The sequence below is a fragment of the Streptopelia decaocto genome (assembly GCF_964273445.1).
Source record: "Streptopelia decaocto genome assembly, chromosome: 1".
In the NCBI taxonomy this organism is placed as follows: domain Eukaryota; kingdom Metazoa; phylum Chordata; class Aves; order Columbiformes; family Columbidae; genus Streptopelia; species Streptopelia decaocto.
This window is the reverse complement of record NC_138663.1, coordinates 102,019,174-102,040,694: the sequence shown is the minus strand read 5'-3', so window position 1 is coordinate 102,040,694 and position 21,521 is coordinate 102,019,174. Positions and strand designations below refer to the sequence as shown.

General features: G+C 38.7%; 1 protein-coding gene across 1 annotated transcript in view; it reads right to left on the bottom strand.

Annotated features, from left to right (window-relative positions):
• FRMPD4 (FERM and PDZ domain containing 4) overlaps positions 1-8,943 on the bottom strand; it is a gene marked incomplete at its 5' end in the record, with an annotated part of 188,994 nt that extends 180,051 nt beyond the window's left edge. The window contains one exon of the mRNA XM_082076260.1: positions 8,814-8,943. Coding sequence (XP_081932386.1) covers positions 8,814-8,943 — 130 coding nt within the window. The remainder of the gene's footprint in view (positions 1-8,813) is intronic.
• Positions 8,944-21,521: the final 12,578 nt, after the last annotated feature.

The window sequence follows — 21,521 nt, the reverse complement described above, 5'->3', positions numbered from 1 at the left end:
GATTTCCATCAAAAAAACTAAACTAGTCAATTCTTCTCTCATTATGTTTTTTTTTTTGTTTCTTCTGGAACTCAGTGCATCTTGTTTCAAAATACCTCTGGCAGCCCTGCAACCCAATGCAGGGCTTTTCTCTACAGTGAAAATCCTGTCACCACATAAGTCACCAGTATTACACAATAGCTTCCTAGAAACTGTAGCCCTTTTTCTTTTTTATTTTTTTTCTGGTCAAATGAAATTGTCTACTGATTACAAATTCATTGATAGAAACTAAGTGAAGTTAAACACAGAGTAACTGGATGCTGGAGGTTTAACATCCACAAACACCTCTTCCCACTGATCAAGCCTGAGCTTACGGCTCCTGAAGATAATGCTGGTTACTACTCTCATTTCTGCCCACAGAACATCCAACAAACAAAAATAAGGCACATTTTTTATTTTTGTTTGTCCATATAATAAAGGCTTAACCTAATGGATTTTATTCTTATGATCTGTTTTGAAACTGACGGTAAGTACAAACGCTCATCCTAGAAGGAAATGCTGTGCATGCAAAAAGGCTGATTTATTGCAATGATAAATCTCTGTGTCTGTTTTTTCTCAGAAGACACCTTCATTCAGACTACAGAATCATTACAATATGGTATGAAAGCCACCTGTCCCCAGACATGTCTTGCTCAATTGTCCATGTGTTTTTTGACAAAGAAAAAACCAACCAACCAACCAAAATCCAGCCCCTAAACCAGATTATACCAAACCTAGTGCCTCAAGCAGGAGGAGGAAAACATTTGAAGACCCAAATGTAGAAGATGTTCTAAATATCCACTGGCTTCAGCTGGGTAACTCTACAGACCATAACTCCCAGATAAATAAGTGAGCTGAGTGGTTCCCACCAGGTATAAAGTGCTCCTTTCACATCCATTGCTTCAAAGTATTTAGTTGTAGCAGCAAGGTTTTTCAGAAGACAAATTTAGGATACACATTCTAGTAGGAAGTGTGAAGCAACAGTATCTAGTCACTCGTATTGGCAATACTAGGTTGTAAACCTGACACTGCATGGTATGCAATGGAAGAAAAAGTACATCTGAAATGCTGAAATACTACTACTACTATGAAGACTGCGGAAAATTAGTAACTCCTTGAACTGGAATGATGAAGAGAAACTCCTCTACATATGTATTTTCCACACACATACACCTTGTAATGACAGAGATTTGACTTCTTTAATAATTTCAAATTTTCATTTTACTTTGTTTTGTTTGTTTTTTGTTTTCTCCTTTTTTTTTTTTTTTTGTTTTTTTTTTGTTTTTTACAGAGAGAGGAACATTTGGTCCATCAGTATATTTGGACTTGCAGCTCTAAGAGAATCTTTGCTCTAAGCATTCATCCATGCAGCTGCCTACTGCTTTCCAGATTTTGAATTTATGATGAGTACAAATAGTTTTGCAAGGTTATTTAAAAGGTGTACAGGTAATTATTAAATGAGCAGTTTATCCAGTCTCTTCCCACCACCGGAGGCACCACCACTTCCCAACAACCACCTCAGCTGCAAAGTAACATAGCTACTTGCATCAAAGACCATGCCCAGCTATTTTTTTGTCCAGGAGACATTCAGTAATTTATCCATCCAGGGCACACCCTGCACATTAGCCTCACCTCTGAATACCTCTCCAGTCCGGCCACCAGCTGGCAGAGGCTTGTGAGCAGAACTCGAACTAAAAGAACAAGTCAGATGTCAGAGTGAACAACTGCTTAGTGACGGCAAAACCGTGGTAGGAAGATACATCTCACAGAAATCTTGTCTTAAATTTCAATAACACATGGCCATGAGCCCCAGGCACACCACATGATGCAGGAAATGAAATCTCTAGTTATGCTGAAAGAGCAAGAGGCACAGGGCTATCCACAACATGACACTACACTTACCTCTTCCTGCTAACAGGATTTGGGATTTTTATTTTCCCTTTTCCCCTTTCAAGTCCAGATGCTCACAATTTTAGCAGCACAGGAAGCACAAGCCATTGTGCAGCATCTTCCCCAAAGTCCATTCCCCCAGCAGGAACTGGGTACCTCGTCCCTACCCACACACCCAGCTCCTCATGTCCCTGGGGGCCAGGAGGCATCGCTTCTCATGCTTCTTGCCCTCAACCTACCCCTCAAGTCCCCTCAATAGCAACATCTGCCAAATCCCTGTCAAACAATGGCAAGGGGGTTGAAATTTGGCTTTTGGCAAGGAGGCTGAGCACTCGAGCAGATGTTCTCAGCTTTGGGGAAAAAGCAGGTTACTGGACAGAAGCCACTTGCATCCCTGATTCTGATCTACCATCAGATGGGGCAAACTGGCCAGGAATAAGGCAGTGTCAAGAATGTGCTGGAAGCCCTTAACACAAAGCCATATATTTAAAATAAAAAAAAATTAAAAATAATTGTGCCATCACTAAAGAACAGATTGCAGAGATGTTATATCCATATGAAATACAACATGACTATGAAGGGCTTCTTTACTACGGTTGTTTTGGTATTGCTTTGAAACTGAAAACCAAATCAATTTAGACAAAAATATTACCCAATTACACTTGCTGCCGATGACTCCATCTGCATGAGAAATTCGAACACAGCAGAGTGTGAAATGATGCAGTCTCAGGCAGAAAACTCTGGAAAATTATTTATCTGCACTAAGGGGGCCACAAAGATGCACCTCAGTTGCTGAAGACAAATCAAGTGTCACAAGTAGTGTTAAATAGTACTACAAGTTTATGTGAAAGTAGAAGGAACCAAAGTCATACTGTAGCCTTTATCCAGCTGAGTTAAATGTAACTCCACCCCTCACAATACAATTTCTCTTTGCAAATGTCTACCTAACCAGCCACCACTCAGCCAAGGTGTCTTTTCAGAAGCCTGACATGCAGAGATGTCATTTCTGCAATCCTACTTCCAACACACGCCCACACCTACCACTCCTTTTCCTTCCCTCTGTTTGTGCTTTCTAAATAGACAAGGAATTTTAAACTTCTTAGAGCAAAGACTGTTTTGGTTGATTATTTAAATAACCCAGGTTTTCAATGCTGTTGCACACTCTCTTTCAAATACATTCTCAGTATGGAGAAGGATGTTACAGACAAGACAGCAGTCTCAAAAAAAAAAAATACTACCTTTATTTCATTTTTCCCCCGGCTTGATCTCACATCTGCACACCTCCACTGCACTATTTCCTCCTTATTCTGAAATCCAACCAAATCCAGCAATGAAAGTAGATGTCTCTTAATGTCTCTTAGAAATCCTAAGTGCTTCTTACATATTTCACTTGAACACTGCCCTCAGAGAGCCTGTGGGAGTTATTCAGAAAAGTAGTCTTTGGCTTAGTGATGCTTGTCCCCTTTAGCTTCATCTATCGCTGACAAAGAAGTTCTTCCAAGGAGTGGGATGCAGCAGCTGCTCTCCAGCTTGGGCAGTGAACTCCCTTTTGCAAGAGCCATTTTCTCCTCCTTAACTGCAGGATGTGCATGGAGAACAGTCTCTGGTGGCCTTTCTGTGCATTAGATTCCTCTTACCTGCTGATGATGACTCCTCACAAATTTCTAGGCACACTCTCCTAACACCTTCCTACCTAAATTCATCACTCAGCTCCTGCTCTCTAAATCTAGCATGTTAACAACTGTGAGAGGCCCCTCTAAATATATTTAGTTTACCTAAATGATACTTACTCATTGGTGTCACATGCAAGTCTGCTATTACTGGATAGCTTGCTACTAAGAGAAAGATAATGTAGTTAAATTACAGAGGAGATGGATAAACGTAAATAAATTAAAATAAATTTGTGACAGAGTCTGTCGGTGAGCATTTTAAATGGAGACTGTATGCTGAGCTTTGGCAGCACTTGTTAGCAAGATGCCCATGTTGCAATGTGTACTTTGTAAATTACGTAATGCACTCACTAGCTAGTAAGAGAAGCGGAGTATGTCTAAGCCTGTTATCAAAGTCTATTCTGTCTGTAAAGTCATTATCACCCATTCCCATACTGCTGAGTTTCACTAAAGAAACCATTCCAAAAGAAGTCCAGGTTCACAGGATGTGCCAGCAAGTCTCAGGTACAAGCCACTGGACAAACTGAATGAATTTTCACCGTATTTGTACCCTGTAGGAAAACACATTCCCAAGCTGGACCCAGAGTCATGGGTCAGTGCCAGAATGCAGCACATTAAAGGACTGTAAAGCCAAAATTAAAAGCCCTTTGGATAAGAGACAGCTAATGAATTGCTGCAAGTGATATGAGAAAGACCAGTTGGCCACTGATTTACATGACAGCACCACAAGGACTGATGGCAATAAGTCAAACAAAGGTACACAGATTCCCACAAAAGAAGCTCCATTGGACCCGACGTCTTGAAGTTTCTTCATTTAGACATAATACACATTTTGACAAAGGTGACAAACCCCAATGAACAGGCAGAGCTGTTTCACTCTATGGCTTCCTTGCACACTGCTCTGAACAAAGCTACCTTTGATGTAAAGGCAAGATTTCATTGCTGAATGTGGAAGTTTGCTGAACTCTGCTCTTTGAGACAACAAACAAGGAAAATAATAATTTCTTTTAGCTTTCTTCTGAAACACCCTAGAGGTCCAGAGATCTTCCTTCTCTCACCCTACTCCAGTGACAACCTTCTCATGAGAACTCCTTTCTAGAGTGAGTTATTCATCTGGGTAAAACCAGCTTGCACTATTATTTTTTTTTTTTTAGGCAATAAATATAACTTTTCAACTCATGATAGCAAGTTCTGTGCCTTTCCTTTCTGTATGATAAGAAATGACATTCACAAACCTCTAAGTAAAAAACTTCTCTGAAAAGTCCAACCATTCTCAAAGGGTCCAGTCTCCAAAATATCATGGCTGTGCATCAGCCACACCTCAACCTAGCATCTACATGTTATTTTTCCACATTTTTCAATAGCACAACAAAAAAAAAAAAGGTACATCCAGTTTCTTCTTTCTAGAACAGACAAGAAAGAATTCACAAAAAATTTGCCTTTAATTCTCCCTAAAGCGAGCAAAGACTTAAAGAACATCAATATCTAGCTTGGAATGAGCTTTTGAAAACTTTATATGGTTTACCAAAATATACCATAAATGAAACCAACAAACTTTAGAGTTTAAACTGGAAAGGATACAAAGGGAACTGCTGTTCTTTAAGCAGCAGGGGGAACACTGCAATCCGATTGTTATTCCACTGCCAGCACCCAGCAGAATGCAGCTCCTCTCCACTCCTACCATCCACATGGTTTAGTGCCAAAGTTAGTTTAATGGTGGGACTCTATGATCTTGAGGGTCTCTTTCAACCAAAATGATTCTATGATTCTATGAATACAAGCAATGTAGTACTTGGCAGAGGTGAAGCTCTGAAGAAAACAGACAGAACCCAGGAAGTCGGCCAAGGAGATATTTAAACTAGTTTTGTGCAAGACCACACCTTAGCTGCCTTCACTAAACCAACATACCACCTGATGTACGTATCTCACAAAACCTAGCAGATTGACTGAAATAGTAAACTTTGTTCAGGAGTGTTCAGTAATGACATGTGGCTTCCTGCGCCACATGGCTCAGCTGCCCAAAGCCACGTAATGAGCTCTAAACTAGTTTTGATACAGAAGCAATGAGGTTTGGGGAGGATATTGCTGCCGTTGCTGGTAATAAAAAAAATAATATTCAAGACTACTGTGTCTTCTGGGCAGTATATTTCCAGGTAATTACCGAAATAAAATACTAGTACCAAGTTTAAAAACAGACAAACAAAGCAAACAAAAAACCCCACAACAAAAATAAACAAACACCCCCCCCCCCACACACACACACACATACAAAAAAACAAATAATCAAACCACAAACACTGCATGTTGCCCTATAATTTTTCTGCAATCATAGAATTCTTAGGAACAAACCATAGCTACTTATTACATCCCCTTAAATCAACACCAGCCTAGGCCCACCTCACTCTCTGACATCAATGGCCCCGATCTTACTCTGATTGCCCTGTCCGCAGCCAGCCAACAAGGTAGCATATCAGAAGAAAGGCCAGAGTTTAGTTTCTGTATTAAAAGAAAGCATACATGCATACATATGTATTTATGCTAGTGTACAATTGCTATTCTGTATTTACAAGCTAGGACTGTAGACCCTGCTTAAACACATTTAATGCACCAGAAATACGATTTTTGACAGTCGCTGTGCAGAGACTTGTATTTTAGATTTAAATGGCCAAGTACAGGGAAAGAAAAAACAAACAAACAACAAAACACCTAAATAATTTCTGCAAACCCAGATGGTTTACTTAGTGTCACTCTCTAACAAACAGCTCCTAAAAGAAGGAAAAAAGATGAGGAAAGAATCGGTTTCTTCTCCAGCTCCTAACTTGGCTTTTGACAGAACTTCATTCACCAAAAAAAAATCATCTACTTCTTACAGGCAGGCTGGCATGGCAGGCAGCTCCTGTGTTGTTCGCAAGAAGAAAAATCAGAACATTTTTCTGAAAACAAGAAAGCTCACTACTGGAATTCAATGCTCAAATTTTAATTTCCAATTTAATTTGAGAAACTGAACATTATGGAAGAGAAATGTTCTTTCCAAACTGTAGATGCACTGCTCTCCTGCACCCAGATTCTTGTCACACATCCTTGTGCTCTGCACTTAGAAAATGTAACAGGCATGAGTCCAAACTGAAACTGGTTCAGAGCTAAAAATTATTTGTCATCCCAGGCACTTCGGTGCAATCTAGGATACTATAGGATACTACTAAAATTATTCTTCAAATTAAAGTCTTCCCGGAAATCGTTGTGGAACTTTTTGCTTCTCACATACAATAACATTTTAGAATATTTATTCTTAAATAATAATTCTAACAAAAAGCAACAATTCCATCAGAGTTTGAAAACAAACTAGAGTAAACAGTGAAACCAAGCTGGAAAGTGCTAGAATCAGCTTTAATGTCTCCATATGCATTTTTTCAAAGTTTCCATCAAGCTGACTAGTCAAACTCTGGCTCATCTATCTACTTTTTCTGCAAGTTTTCCCTTTCAGTTTTCACATTTCAATACAATATACCTAAGGACAGAAGCAAAAAGTTTACAGAAATAAGTTATAACCAGCATAAATATCACTAGACTCCTAAGTTTTCAACCAAAACTGATGAAAAAAATACCATAATGAAAAGGCGTGATCCTACCCACAGCTAAAGACATGGTGAGCAGGCTTTGCTCCTGTATTTTCTCAAGCAATTTTTTTTTCTCGATGGCACTGCTGAAAAGAGACCCCTGGAACATTCCAGCTGCTGACAGGGATTTTTTATTCTTTTCTAAAGAGACGTTCATGTGCATGGATGGACAAGAACAAGCCATGCCAGACTCTGTATACTAAAAACAATCTAGTTAAAATAGCTAGAAGCCCATTTTTGCCATATTTCACACTACACTCTTATTTTTACACCACAAAATGGTTCCTGCCCTTCTTCAGAAGATACAGCAGCACAAAGAAAAACACTTTCTTCTTCCTCTTACTCCTACCAAACCCTCCCCACCTAAAAATATTTTTTTTTCCTGTTTCCAAATATCACTCACCATTATTAATGGTTCAGAGCTAACAAAGAGATGCCTCAGCAAATATCACCATTGCCACTACTGGGAAAGTCCATCCTCTCTCACGCTCTGCAGAGTCTATCAAAAATTCACATTGCCATCAGCTAGTAGTTGATATAATGCAACAAAATGCAATCACACATCTTCTTTTATGTTACAGAAATTGAACTTCAGCCCTATGTCACTGCTTCTGCAAAGGCCTCAGTGTCATTACAACACCAGGCAGGCGCTTTCTCCTGTCTGTCAATGAAGTCTCCAGAGGTTAATTATCTTGACTACATGTTTGTCAATACAACTTTTAAAAGCCTACACAATGCATCAGGATCGCAGAGATGGAGAACTGAAATTGTCAGTGGTCATTGCCTACAACAACAGATGCCTGTTCAAGCTTAGTATTTCAATGCCCAACCTTTATCCTCTGTAAAATTCAGGCTCCTGTAGTGGGGAGCTGGAACCCTGCTCTGCCAAGCCTGGAAGCATCACTCTGCAGTGGGGTGGGAATAAAGGGCCTGGGCTGATGAATTTGCTATTTATTTTTCCCCAGCACTTTGTTAAATAAACTCTATTCCAGTTTGCAAAATTACTGTGCTCCATCTTTATAAAGAAACATTCTGCATTGTAGATTTGTTATGGTTCAGCACCTTGGCTCCAAGCAGAAATGAAATACCAGCACAGAGATGTAAACAACTGCACTTTAGCTCTGCCAGGCAGTTATGAGGTATAGCTCATTGTTATTAAAAAAACACCAACCAAAACAACTTGGCTCCATAAGACTTTTGTTCACAGATTAAGTATTTAAAACTTAAGAGGGCCAAAAATAATACCCAGTCTCACTGACAAGACACATGTGTGTATGTTCCTGTATGTGCACATATATATAAATACATACATATATAAATATATAAAAGTAATCCCTTGATACTAAATTCTTTTCAGAAGAAGCTGACTTTTTTTCCCCAAGAACCCTCATGGAAAGTTAGAAGTTTTTTTTCCTCCATCTGAAGTGGAAATTCCCAGGAAGACAGACAAAACACAACGTACGAACAACCCACAAGTGCAAATGTGTACTGACTTCCTCTGGTCATGCCACCAGCCTTTGAACAGGAACCTTTCTTTCGATTCATTTTCTTGTTTCTTATTTTACATTGTCTCTTTCTGTCATCTCTGAGCTCTAATACATTAAGAAGTCCCCCCCACTCCTTTCCTTGGGTCCATTATCCTCATCATCTGCAATTTCATCTGACACAAAGTCTTTGGAAAAGCAGAGCAGAATGTAACAGCTGGCTATTGTTTTTACAGCAAAGCCATCACCACGGCTTCCATCCATCCTTCGAAGGCAGCATTAAGCCACAATCTCACCACATATAGTGGGTGCCAAGATGAAAGAAAAGCTTACAGCAAGTCACTTGGGCATCCAAAACTTTGTATAAACTACGAATAGTTTTGCAGACTTGCTCAAATAAATAGTTTAAATAGATTCTCAGCAAAAAAGAAAGCATCTTGAATCTTTCACAAATTCTACCTTGCAGAACAGCAATTTATTTGGTCTAATAGCTACCTATTTATAACAGGCACTGCTACAAGACTAAGTAAAACCAGTTGCCACTTCATGATTTTCATATATTCCCCATAACTGCTTTCCAGTATCCCAGAAAAGGGGCTTGCAGTCCAGAACACTGATATATGTGCCTCACAAGGCCCACAAGAGTATCAATAATGGCATATACACTAGCATGTTGCCACTTTAATTCAAAATAGAATTATGTTTAGCATTTGTTTTCTGAGCATAGCACCCACTCAGTATAATTTCATAGTTACCAAGATAGAGGAACAAAAAACTCACCACTATGTCCTGCTTAAACTATAAACTGTTTTAAATTTTTTTTTAAATTATTAAAATACAAGCAAGATGAGATTTATTAGAGGAATTTCCACCTGCCACTAAAGAAGTATGAATCTATGGAAAGAGATTGCACCTGGAAAGAGTGCATGAAAAAGCTGTGAAAAAATGTGAGAAGGAAGATAACCAAGATACATAAAATTTTCACTCATTAACCTCGCAGTATACTTTTAACTACAGCTAATCTAGAGCACATCATACACAAAATACTTTGCAAAACCTAAAACATCCTCACCCCACAACGATTTAGTGCAGTTTTTTGTTTGTTTGTTGTTTGTTTTTTGGCAAAGCCCTTTTGCATGAACTACATGCTCTCTCCCATTACATCCCTACACCTTTATGGAATTCGAAATACCAACTCTAAATGGTATCAAGTCACCGAAGTCTGATGAGATGCTCTAGCAACTACAAATAACTACAACTACCACAGTTCAGATCACTCTACAGACCCAGGGGACTGACGAAGGTCATGTGAAGTTGTTCTACTGACCCCACATCATGGCTAGACCTTCCCTGTCCCCTGCCTCAGTGGAAGGGCCATCTGCTCCCATTAACTATATCCCCATGACTCCAGCCAGAAGGGGGTTCTCTGCTTCTGACCTGCTGCAAGTTCCTCCATTTTTCAAGCAGAAAGGCTGCACACCAGCGCTGTCCCCTGGTCCTGTGGAGTCACAGGTTCACAGTGCTCTTACGGGACTTTGAGCTGCCAGGATGACTTGTTCACCATGACTGAGGCAACTTAACTGTACTAAGTGCTTGAAGAAGTTTTAATGTTTAATTAACATCACATATATTATAAAAACATCTCTTGGAAACCCTCTTTCTAAAATCACAAATGTGCATTAATTTTTGTGCACCTAAGATTATATTAATTTAAATGTTCATATTATGGAAAAACAGAAATATTTCTCAAATTCACATTTACAGCAAAAGCTATGGTGTCTCTCTTCATCATTTCTCCTACAATTTTGAAGAAAAAAGTCCTCTTAAATGCTAAAAATATTTTTGCATTAGCTCACTACTTGTATAAACACAGTTTATACATTTTATAGCTTAAAATCATCACTTGACTGATTTCTATATTTAAATCTTCATTCAAAAGTACATGAAACCAGGCTATATTAATATGGTACAGGCTGATGCTAAAAACCCTTGTGTTTCAATGGGTCTGAATTGCAACTGTTCAAATGCAGAGTTCCCATGGAACTTTTTTTAGGTGGGTCTTGCACGGTACCTCCGGCACCTCAGGCAGCTCAGCCTGGGCTTCTGCAAACCCTTCCATTGCACAGACCTACCTACCTCTATGTGCCTTAGCAGCACTTACATACATTTAAGTGCAAAAAACCACCACAAACAAAACAAGCAAACAAAAACACCCAGTACCTGGTTTATAACACATTTTTGGGCCTGAATAAACTCATTTTTTTCAGAGGGTAGACATTTTCCACTATATAGCCTCAATGGAACTGAAAAATCAAACTTGTTCTAAGATACAGCACAATAAACAGCCACAAATTCACGAACTTTCCATGAAGTGCTCTCTTTCTTGCAATAAACATTGCTTTCTCTTATTTTCCTCTTCCTTTTATTAAGTATTTGATATCAGGTGATAAAATTATTAGAAATTTATTTTCACTTAGCACTGAATAAGGCATTTCTTTTTTGTTTCTAAAGCAATCTAGCCAGCTCCTAAAATTGTATAACAGTTTTCTCAAGTTCTGAGAAACTGAGAACTGGAGAATCCTACAGACTGCAGTTAAAATGGTTAAGAAGTGTACTAAGTTTACCCAGATCTTCTTTAGAAACTAAAGATTTATTTCTCTACAAACAGGTTTTTAAAAGTACATGCACAAACACACACAAGAAAAGCACTAATTTATGACCTTTCAATTAAATGCATGCTTTCTTCTCCAAGCCCAAAGCTAATCCTTAATATGGAACTGACATTTACATTTTCTGCATCTTAAAATGTTGAGTGGAAAAAAGTTTAACCAAAAAAATCAAAAAACATGACTGTAGAAGGATTTTCAAAGGCCAAGAAAAACATTTAACAAGACAATCTGATCTGTAGCAAGGACTTCATTGGACTGTTGCTACTTTCCACAACACTTATAACTTTATTCCTTTGATAAACATAAAGCATGAACTTCAACTCTTTTCACTGGCAAATAAATTTCCCACTTATTAGAAACTCTATATAAAAAAAATATTGAGTCATAATTACCTTTTAATTTCATTCACGGCATTTTCCAACAGCTGCAGCATCCTCTTCACTGAAGTTTAACTCACATATATAGCAGATACTCAACCCAATATACAATCCAGTAGTCTATCTAATATGACTGCAGCAATTCAAGGACCTTGTTCCTTCTTCACAGAGTAATAGTAACACTCTAAATCCCAAGGAAATTACAATCCAAAATTGTTCTTTAGGATCTGAAAGGAAAACTCTTCACCAAACACTGAGGCTCTTCCACAGAAGCAGCTGTCCTCAGATATGGAGCTACCTCTCTTTTCCTAAAAAAAAATCCTCTCTTCCCCCTTCTTCTCTCCCCCTAGTTCCCACTAGAACAGCTGGGCAAAAAGGCAGCTCATGGCCACCTCCAAGCTCATGGACCAGACACCAGAAAAAGAAAGGGCTGAGTTCACTCCTCAGAGCATGAGCACCACTTTGAGCCTCTCCCTTCTATGCAGATGTCAGGTGCGCAGAAAAATGATGAAAACTTTCCCAAATTATTATGGCTTGAACTGAAAAAGCAACTTCAAATACCCCAGCTATTACCTCAATTTGGAATATTTTCCTTCTTGAATTCAATTGCAACTAGGAAAAAAAGTGTATGTTAAGAATATTTTGTAAATTACCATTTCCTATTGTTTTTCTAGAGATACTTGCATATTCTCTGAACAAAAGCTTCTGAAAACTGAGATAATTTTTTTTTCCCAATCTGCAAAATGAGTAAGAAGACAACTAAATTTAGCATAAGAGCACTCTTTTCTTCGTAATCTGCCTTCACATTCAGCGGGCATCCATCGGAAGCAGACATGGTATTTAAATTTACAGCCTAAGCATACAAACACCAACATACAAACTTGCTGTGAAAGCACAAGACTATAAATGGACCATTTCACGGGCATCAGCAGTGAAGTTACGTTTTCCAAAAGGTAATGCTGAACCCTTCCCAAACCAATGTTAACTCTGATTTTCTTTCCATCTCTTCTAAAGTACCAGTTTAGGTCTTCTCTATAAATGGTTAACTCTTATCACTAAGCTGAAACTACCTGGGGACAATCATACAGCCCCTTTAACATTTCTTTACCTGCAAGTGAAAGGCTGCACTCACTCACAGGTGGCATGTGTGTTATAATATACCTGCAGATAGTCTATGTGTTCTCTGAGAATGCTGAATACTGTAAATTGATTGAGAACTGGGTGACAGCTCTCCTAGAATACAAATATTTACAATGTTTAACAGTGGAAACAGAGCTGCTGACTGGTTATTTTTGAATTATTTCAGAATTAGAGCCTGCTGAGTCTATCAGAAGAAACAGCTAATTATGATTATTGAAAGCACCCTGTGTACATACAGGAAAACAGGTTGTCATCACCTTCACCTTTCTTAGAGGCAGTCAGAAGAAAGGAATAACCCTAACTTATTGAAAATCAATGTTAAGATTTAATTGTTAAATATTGTTCTAAGGTTGAATCAAATTTTAAACTCCATTCTGTTTGGATTCTGGACAAGGAGCTAAGGCAGTTCTGCAAGCAAAAACAAAACATTTGCCTGTGTAAAGCCAAGAACATCCATTTTAGAAAAGGAACAGGACTTCAGCGGTGACGTGAAAAACAACATATCGCTCAGAAGTAAACAAAAGCATTAATCATCATATTTCAGAAGAGCAAGAAGCTATCTTCTGGTACTGAAAGTTAATTAATATTTAAGCTAATACTGAGAGTCTACTCCCAGTTTTCAAAGGAGAGTACAAAATGGGTTGATTAAAAAAATAAAACCCAACAACAGCCAAATAAAACCACACATGCCCCACAAACTGACATAAATTTAACAGCATAAAATAGAATTAAATAAAAACCCACTGTGTGTATGGGATAGGAAGAGGGCTGTCCAGCCTAGGAAACCATTAGTGTCTTTCAGCCTTTCAATCAGTACTGAAAGTGGTGAAAATGTTGACTTGCATCAATTTCTCCCCCTCCCCAAACACTGTCACATTACAGTTGCCTGTCATTCCCCACTGGACCAAGCAACAAATATAGTCAAATCCAGAGTATTTGAAAAACACGAGGGCAACAAAGCAATCCCTTGGACTACAATAATTTGGTAGGTTTTCTGTCATGACTTTTTCCATAGCAGCCTCTTTCACTGCAAACCGAACATGACATCCAGGGTTTTCATAAAAAGCTGCTGCAACAGAAGTGGTAGGGGAGAGTCTTGGAACAAATCTTTGTTGCGCTGCTCACTTAACGCTTCCATGCAAACATGCAGTTAAACCACACCTTCTGGAAACCTATTGAACAGATACCTGGGAAACCTGCAGAAAGCATTTATCTAGCTCTGGAGCACATTTTATGGCCTTATGCTTCCAGATTTACTCTGATTTCCAGTGTGACTGCAGCTCATACGGTACATACACACAGAGCAGTGCAAGACTGTTTTTCCTACCACAAGAAAAACCCACCAAAGCAAAACCACATTCTAGTACTGAAATACTATATAGACTTCGTAAGTTTATTTACCAATGCATACTTTACTACCATTAATGACAGCAGGACCACCTGCCATTCACCTAATGCAATCAAAGTTTCCAAGGAACATATCACTGCTTACAGCATCTGTACAGTAAATCATCCAAACAGAGCCAGTCAACCCCAAGATGAAGTGCATGCAAGTTCGTGTTATTCCTGTAGAACCTCTGATCCAGAACGTCCATGGAAGATTGTCTAAGCCATCTGAAGACAGTATTGCTTACGCAACTACTATATATGTCTGTTTTGCACAGACATATCAAAACCAGCTCTAGATACCATGCCTATAGCATATATTTATAGACATAAATGAAAAATACACACACTGACATATTTTTTTAGTAATTCACTCTTATTTTGAACATTTTCTCAGTGACAGCTCCCTTGAGCAACTATTGCAGACTACTTCCACTAAACAAGCAAGACTTCACACACAGGAACACAAAGTTTCACTGCAGCAGTTGTCTTGCAAGACATTTTATCCTATCTCTGGGAAAGACACAGAAAAATAAATGAGGAATTAATAATAATAATAAAATATATATCAGTATTAAAGCTTCGGAAAAGGTGCCTTCAAAATAAAATTAATAATAAACGGACAAAAAAAAAAAACAACAAAAAACAACAGAGAGTGTGGATGCACAGAAAGAGAAGTAAAAACACTTCAGGTTTGTTTATAACACAAGACTTTCCCTAATGTTTATGACACCATTAAACAAAGGCTTTGTTGAAACAGTGAAGGCATTCATCTCTGATACTCTTCTACATACATAGGTGGTGGTCATGCGTGTCTGTTGCAGGGTGAAAGAGTTAAACAGGCAAATAATTTAGAATAACATCAAAAATTCTTTGGTTCTTATAAATCTCTTCACTGTGAGAGCAATGCAAGATTTAATCTAGTGTGCACGTATAGCCTTACCTTTTCTTCCTACAATTAACTAGTGATGCTTTTAAAATATGCCTCAGGCACTGCAAGATGACGCTGTGCTTCACCCAAAAGAGTGACTCTGACTCTCCTCCACGCAGCCACTCAGTACATTAAGGAGAAAATCAGCAAGTTTGGGTTCAGTGAGCTCTACGTTATTTTCAAAATAACAAACAAAAATAACAGAAACAAAATACTGGTAGTGAAGTCTATCTTTAAATATTTTTAATAACTGTTCTGGTTAGTAAATGCCATATCTAGCAAAGTTTCTTATTTACTATAGGTCTAAGTGAAGTTAAAGCTGCAGTGCTGTCAGAGAGAGCAGAAAAGGATACAGAGAAGGCACATCCTACCCTCTTTTATCTCTCAGTAAAATGCAATCTAACTACCCTCAGATATAAAAACATACTAAGTCACTTATGAAGATCTAACTTTATTGTAAAAGCAGCCTTAGTTTAATACAATCCTGACCTGTGCTATGCAGCCATCCGAAATCTTGCCAATGATGCCGTCGCCACCTTCAATACACAGGGTCAGCAAATAAACATCCAATAAACAGCAGTTTAAACAGCAGACAGCTTAACCTTCCTCCTGTCTTTAAAAAATGCCAGAGTGTTCGGTGTTTGCTCAAGACTCTTCTTTTACCAACATTCAATTTGAATGAGTCGGTGCAAATGCTGTTCATTCTCTCAGGAGAGGAGGATGCATTTATGTGAAACCTGAGGAGAATGCCTAATGCCGAAACGTACTCTCTGCATCCCCAATGAGATTTTATTACCGGGCTCTCTTTCTTCTCACTAGCATGTGTCAACATGCCTGCAACCATTCCACTTCTTTTACGGCCAGATGCTATCCATAAACTTCTATTTACCTTCGGTACCTTATAGGAATGCTATAAATCACACGTGCATTATAACCCAATTGAGGCTATTTAAAAAATAACCAACCCTGCCACTCCAAGCACTCATATGTGATACTGACAAAAAACAAACAAACAAACCTATGCTGATATTACATACACCTAACTTTCTGGTTAATAACAACCAGTTTGAAAACTATTTTGGCTTCCAAAAGCAAAAATAGAAGGGCTTGGATTTTCAAACGTGCTTAAAGGTAAGTTCATTTTATAAACTGGCTGTTTCTCAGAGGAAAGCCTAGTAGTTTAATTAAAAAATACAGTTCTTAATTAAAAATTGTTATTTTGTCTGTAGTATCAGAGTTCCATATGACAAAAAATTATAATTTCTGAACTTGTCAGCAAAAATTTGTTGGTTATAACCTGTTTATAAAACCCAAAATAAATAAGAAACAAAAAAAAAAAACCTACAAAACCATAACCAACTTCCTAGAGCCTGCATCCCTTTAAAGAACGTTACTAGTGCAACTGTTATTTTTGGTTAAAGAAACATGACTTATAGAAAGAATGGCTTTTACTGAGATCTTTGAGTATCTTGGGCTATGACAACTAGATTTCACCAGCTTTGATAAATAATAAAAGAGCCTGGCAAACATTCAGTTTTTCTAGTCCTCCACCTACATGGTTCTACAGTTCTATCAATACATTATTTATATTTCAGGAGCATTCTTCACACAGTAATCGCCTTCTACACAGGTAGGAAAGTAGACTCTGCTGCAAAGATCTTCCATTCCAGGACAGCCAGAAGGAAAAATTATTCTTTTAAAAATATGGTTTCCTAGTCATAATAAAAATGCATGCCACAAGTAATGGGACAGAGATGCTGCCATTCAAAATGAAAATCTCTTAGAAATATTGAGTTCCCGAAAAGTGCTATGGCAATACCTTTCACTATTATCTTTGTTAAAACAATAAAAGTCCAATAAAATGAAGCTTTAAAAATATAAGTCATCTTGATGGCTTCTGTATCTTCCTTGCTTTTTCCATTTATTTGTTTCTTGTTATTCTTTTCACTATATACTTAATATTCACGCCTCTTAACACCGTATTTCTTATTCTATCACTACATGCTTACTGAAACACCATCTCTTTATCACCACTTATGCAGCAGGATTGACCCCAGGAATTTTCTATAGAGCATCTGACTGTTTGGCTCAGGGGCGGGTGGGATACACCACAAATCTCCACTGACTGTCCTGGATAAATCTCAACTATTGCTCAGCATGCCAAGGAAGGGATCCTCCACAATGTAATCCCACAAAGTACAACTGGAGTTTCAGAAAGGTCTCACACTGTTGGAAATGAGATTTTCTTTACAGATGCAACACCACAGGCTATGTTGTGTTAAGGACTTATCACACAAATTGTCGGGGGCTTTATGGGCTGATAGGCCAAACTGGCGGTATCCCCAGTGTGACAAAATCATTCTGCTTAAATTCTTGGTGATCCTTAAAGACTGGTGGCAATTTAGAAAGAGCATGAAGACACACAACTCCAAACAACCTTGTTTTTGGAAACATTCAGCAGTGTAGTAAGATGCTGAAAAGAAAATACTATGGACATTTTTTTCCAAGTCTTTCTATTCTGTTTACTGTTGTTGATGCTATTCTATTATCTGCTTATCTTTTTAGTGGAGAAAAGAAGTAACAACATGTAAAGATGGCAATCCATCATTTTTGGAAATAAAGAGAAAGAACCTCCTTTCCTTCTGTTTAATCTTCAATGGGAATCGGCCATAAGAGCATGTCCAGAGGAAGGCAATGACACAGCAACTGTATTACAGAAAAACAGTAAATTTAAGGACACAATTTTGGAAACATAAGTTCTGACAAAGTAGTGTTCTCCAGAGAATTATACTAATTGTAAATTATATACATAAATATAACATTTTCAGATGGAAAACTATCAACTATTCTTGCGTGAACCGAGATTCAATTTTTGTACCTTCTGGCTTCATGCTGAGATTTTATGCAATACATGCTGATGTTGGCAAAGGCTCATATGCTTCATGAGTTACGCCTAAGACAGTCATGTGCAGAAGTGTTTGCTGAACTAGTCCTACACTTTCATTTGGTATCTTTTTTTCCCCTGTTGTACTGATTGCAGTTCACACTTGCAATGAAGAATTTTTAAAAACTTTCTATATAGGCAGAGTTGCCAATTCCATGTGCACTGTAGCTCCATGCTCTTCTACGGAAATGCCTGTCTGGTGGGGAAACAGAGCATCAAGGGATTTCTAGATAGCAGAGGAACATTCAGATTTTTGTTCATTCAACATGTAATCACCTATTAGGGGTTTTCAGTATCAGCCGGTTCCATATTTGTTCCTGTTCAAAACAGACTGCAAGTTAATTATTGCACCTTCAAATATGGGGGGTTTCTGGTTTTTCAATATGGAGGTTAGGCAAAAGCTTAAGGCATCCATTTATCAAACACCCTCTTTCCCTCAAATGAACAGGAAGAAAAAAAAACCACAAAAAAACCCACAAACAAAACCACAAACAACTACAACAATAAAAAACAAAACAAACAAACAAACAAAACAAAACACACACACACACACAAGAAACCCAAAAACAAACCAAAAAATTCTCAGGCAAGAAAAATATTCCTGTCTTCCCTATTTGAAGTAGAAGATGGATTGAAGTGCATACATTCCATCTGATGGAAATTGGATCTGCTCAAGACTACTGACTGCGCTACAACTTAATTAACATCATAGCTATGAGACACGTGTAAGAGGGAACAATCTAAGAGCTGAAGGAATGTCAACTACCTACTAGTTCAATATTTGATTTGTTCGGTTTTATTCTGAGCTAAGAAGGCACCCTCTTTCTAGTGTGTCCCTTGCTGAATAATTCCAGGAAAAGTAATAGGTGTTTTGTATTCAGATCAAGACTTTTCTACTTTGCCTGCTGAGGAAACTCCTTTTTTCAGCTGCTTTACCTTTACTCATAAATAGCAAAGAGGTGCAGCAAGGAGGCAGTACTCAGAGACCTCGAACTGGAAGCACCACCCATGTGCACAATAGAGTAGTTGTTCTATTATACCGATCTCCACTTACCCCATTTGAACCAAATGAGTTAAAAACTCCAGGTAAGTCCTCTTTTGTGCTATTAATTCTAAAATGGAAGTAAATCAGGGACTAAACCATTTCAGGACTTTCAATCTCTGCCACAATCTCTGTGCTCGTCCTCTGCAGAAGGCCCCAGCCATGGCCCAGTTTCATTCCGGGTCACGGGTAAGTGAATAAAGTTCCAATTTCCTGCTTGCACCGACCAAGGATGCCACCCAACGCAGCAGGAGCTGCATGCCTGTCTGCACAAACTCAAAAGACAGTGTTGACTGCCTATAGTTGCCACTCAGATAACAAGGAGGCAAACTCAACTTCAAGAATAAATGTACTGATGGTTCATAAGAAACCGTGACAAAATCTATAGCCAGGAGGAAAGGAGGAGTGTGGGGAGGGAACAACCAACAAATTCTCATGCTGCAGAGGAATACTCATAGTATCCATTGTACACACGGAAATTTGTTACTAGAAGATCATCAAACCAGCGCTAAACTGGGTAAGCACTCTACCAAATGTAAAGAGAAAGGACTGATACAAAGACTTCCCCAAAGAGGCTTGGTGCTGTGACCACTTCCCTAAAATATGGAATATTCCATAAATTTGCATATCGTCTTTGTGCAGGGGCAATACTGATCTCCTCCGCATGGTTCCAATTTTAGTTTATGTGCTGCTGAAATGAGCACAACTGGATGTCTGTTGCATGTCTCCTGTCCCTTTCCAGCAAGCCCAAATTTGCAGACCAGCTCAGATGACAACAGCCTGTACGTGTCTGGTTCCATCATCTTAACCACCATGCAGAAAGTGAAACCTCAGAGTTTGATCAGGCTGCTGCTACAAGACCAGCATTTGTAAAACTAAGCAGCTAAGCAACTAAGGTATGTAACTATGGCTGAAATGAAATGGGGTCACAGTGAGTGTTCTGAAGACCAAGGCATTCATAGCTGAAACACAGTAGCATAAAATGTCTTATTGTGGAAAACTACATTTCCTCTTATTAAAGAAAAGCCCGAGGACTTGTACTGTGAGCGCCATGTTACTGTGCACTTTGTCTACTGCTGAACACACTATCACCCACTTCATATCAGCAATCGTTCCTCCTGTAAATGACATAAAAGCATCTCATCTTCTGAATTAACCCACTGTATGCCCATCCCCAGCAGGGTTACAGCACAGCAACTCCCCAAAAGGCTTCAGAGGCCCTGCATTAATGGATGGTTACTGTCCGCATCAAGGCTCAACCACCTTAAGTAGGGTATTAATTACGTTATTCTAGGACTCAAAAGTATAGGACTGAAAGCTGATGTGGCACATCCCTGGCTTTTCCCGGAGTCCATTGCATTGATGAACTATACTCACAGCTGTGAAGCTCTTTTCAATATTCAGCTTAATTATGTCTTTGCTGACGCTCAAAGATCATTACTTCTTGAAATGCTTGCCATGGTCGGACACCTAAATGTGTTTATTTTGCAGAACATGAATAAGCGATGCAACTAATCACAATGCAAGTGTTATGCAGCTTCACAAAACTTTGGTTGTCTGGCATACCGAGCAAGCTCAGAATAGGTGCTTGCCTGTTGGCGCTGTCTCTCTCTCTGAGAATTTCCATTCATTTAGTAGCTCCAGGCTGGCAGCTAAATCAATTGTCAATGGCCAAAAATGCATCCATCCACCAAAGCCACAGACCTTCATTTAGGCTTACACAGTAAAGAGTGCATTCAAGCTCTTCTGCTAAAAGGTTTTGGTATTCAAGATCAAAATCCCTAGATAAGTCGAACCCTTGAAAAATAAAATCAGAAAAAGTGGAGACTCCTACAATTGCCCTGTCAATACCAAAAGACAGATGACGAAGGGGATGATGACAGACCAGCACACAGCTACTCTCACACAGAGCACGCAAAACCATGCATGCCACCAAGAAAATAGTTTAGCATGAATTTGCAAGGGCCAAAACCAAGAGTGAAGTCCTAAAATGGTGCTAATTTAAATTGATAATATTTTTTGGCCAGAGAGGGAGAGAAGATCACTCTCTCAAGTGAAGCATTTTCTGATGTTCAGACTAACCTAGCATTGGGCAAGCAGGTTTGCTCCCTTCTGAGCACAAAATCTAGCAAAGTGTTTTCTCCATACCATCCTGAGAAGACAGCCTGCTCTCTGTTTTTTTGAGCTGAGAGCAGCTTCCTCCATTTAGGGTGAAACTCCACACCGGCCAACCTTTAATTTTCTACTTACCATTCAACAACCTAAACAAAGTGTATACACAGTCTCTGCAAGAGGCTGAAGGAAAATCAGCTTCTTTTCTTGCCTCCTGGTGAGTTACAGCACCGCTAGAAAC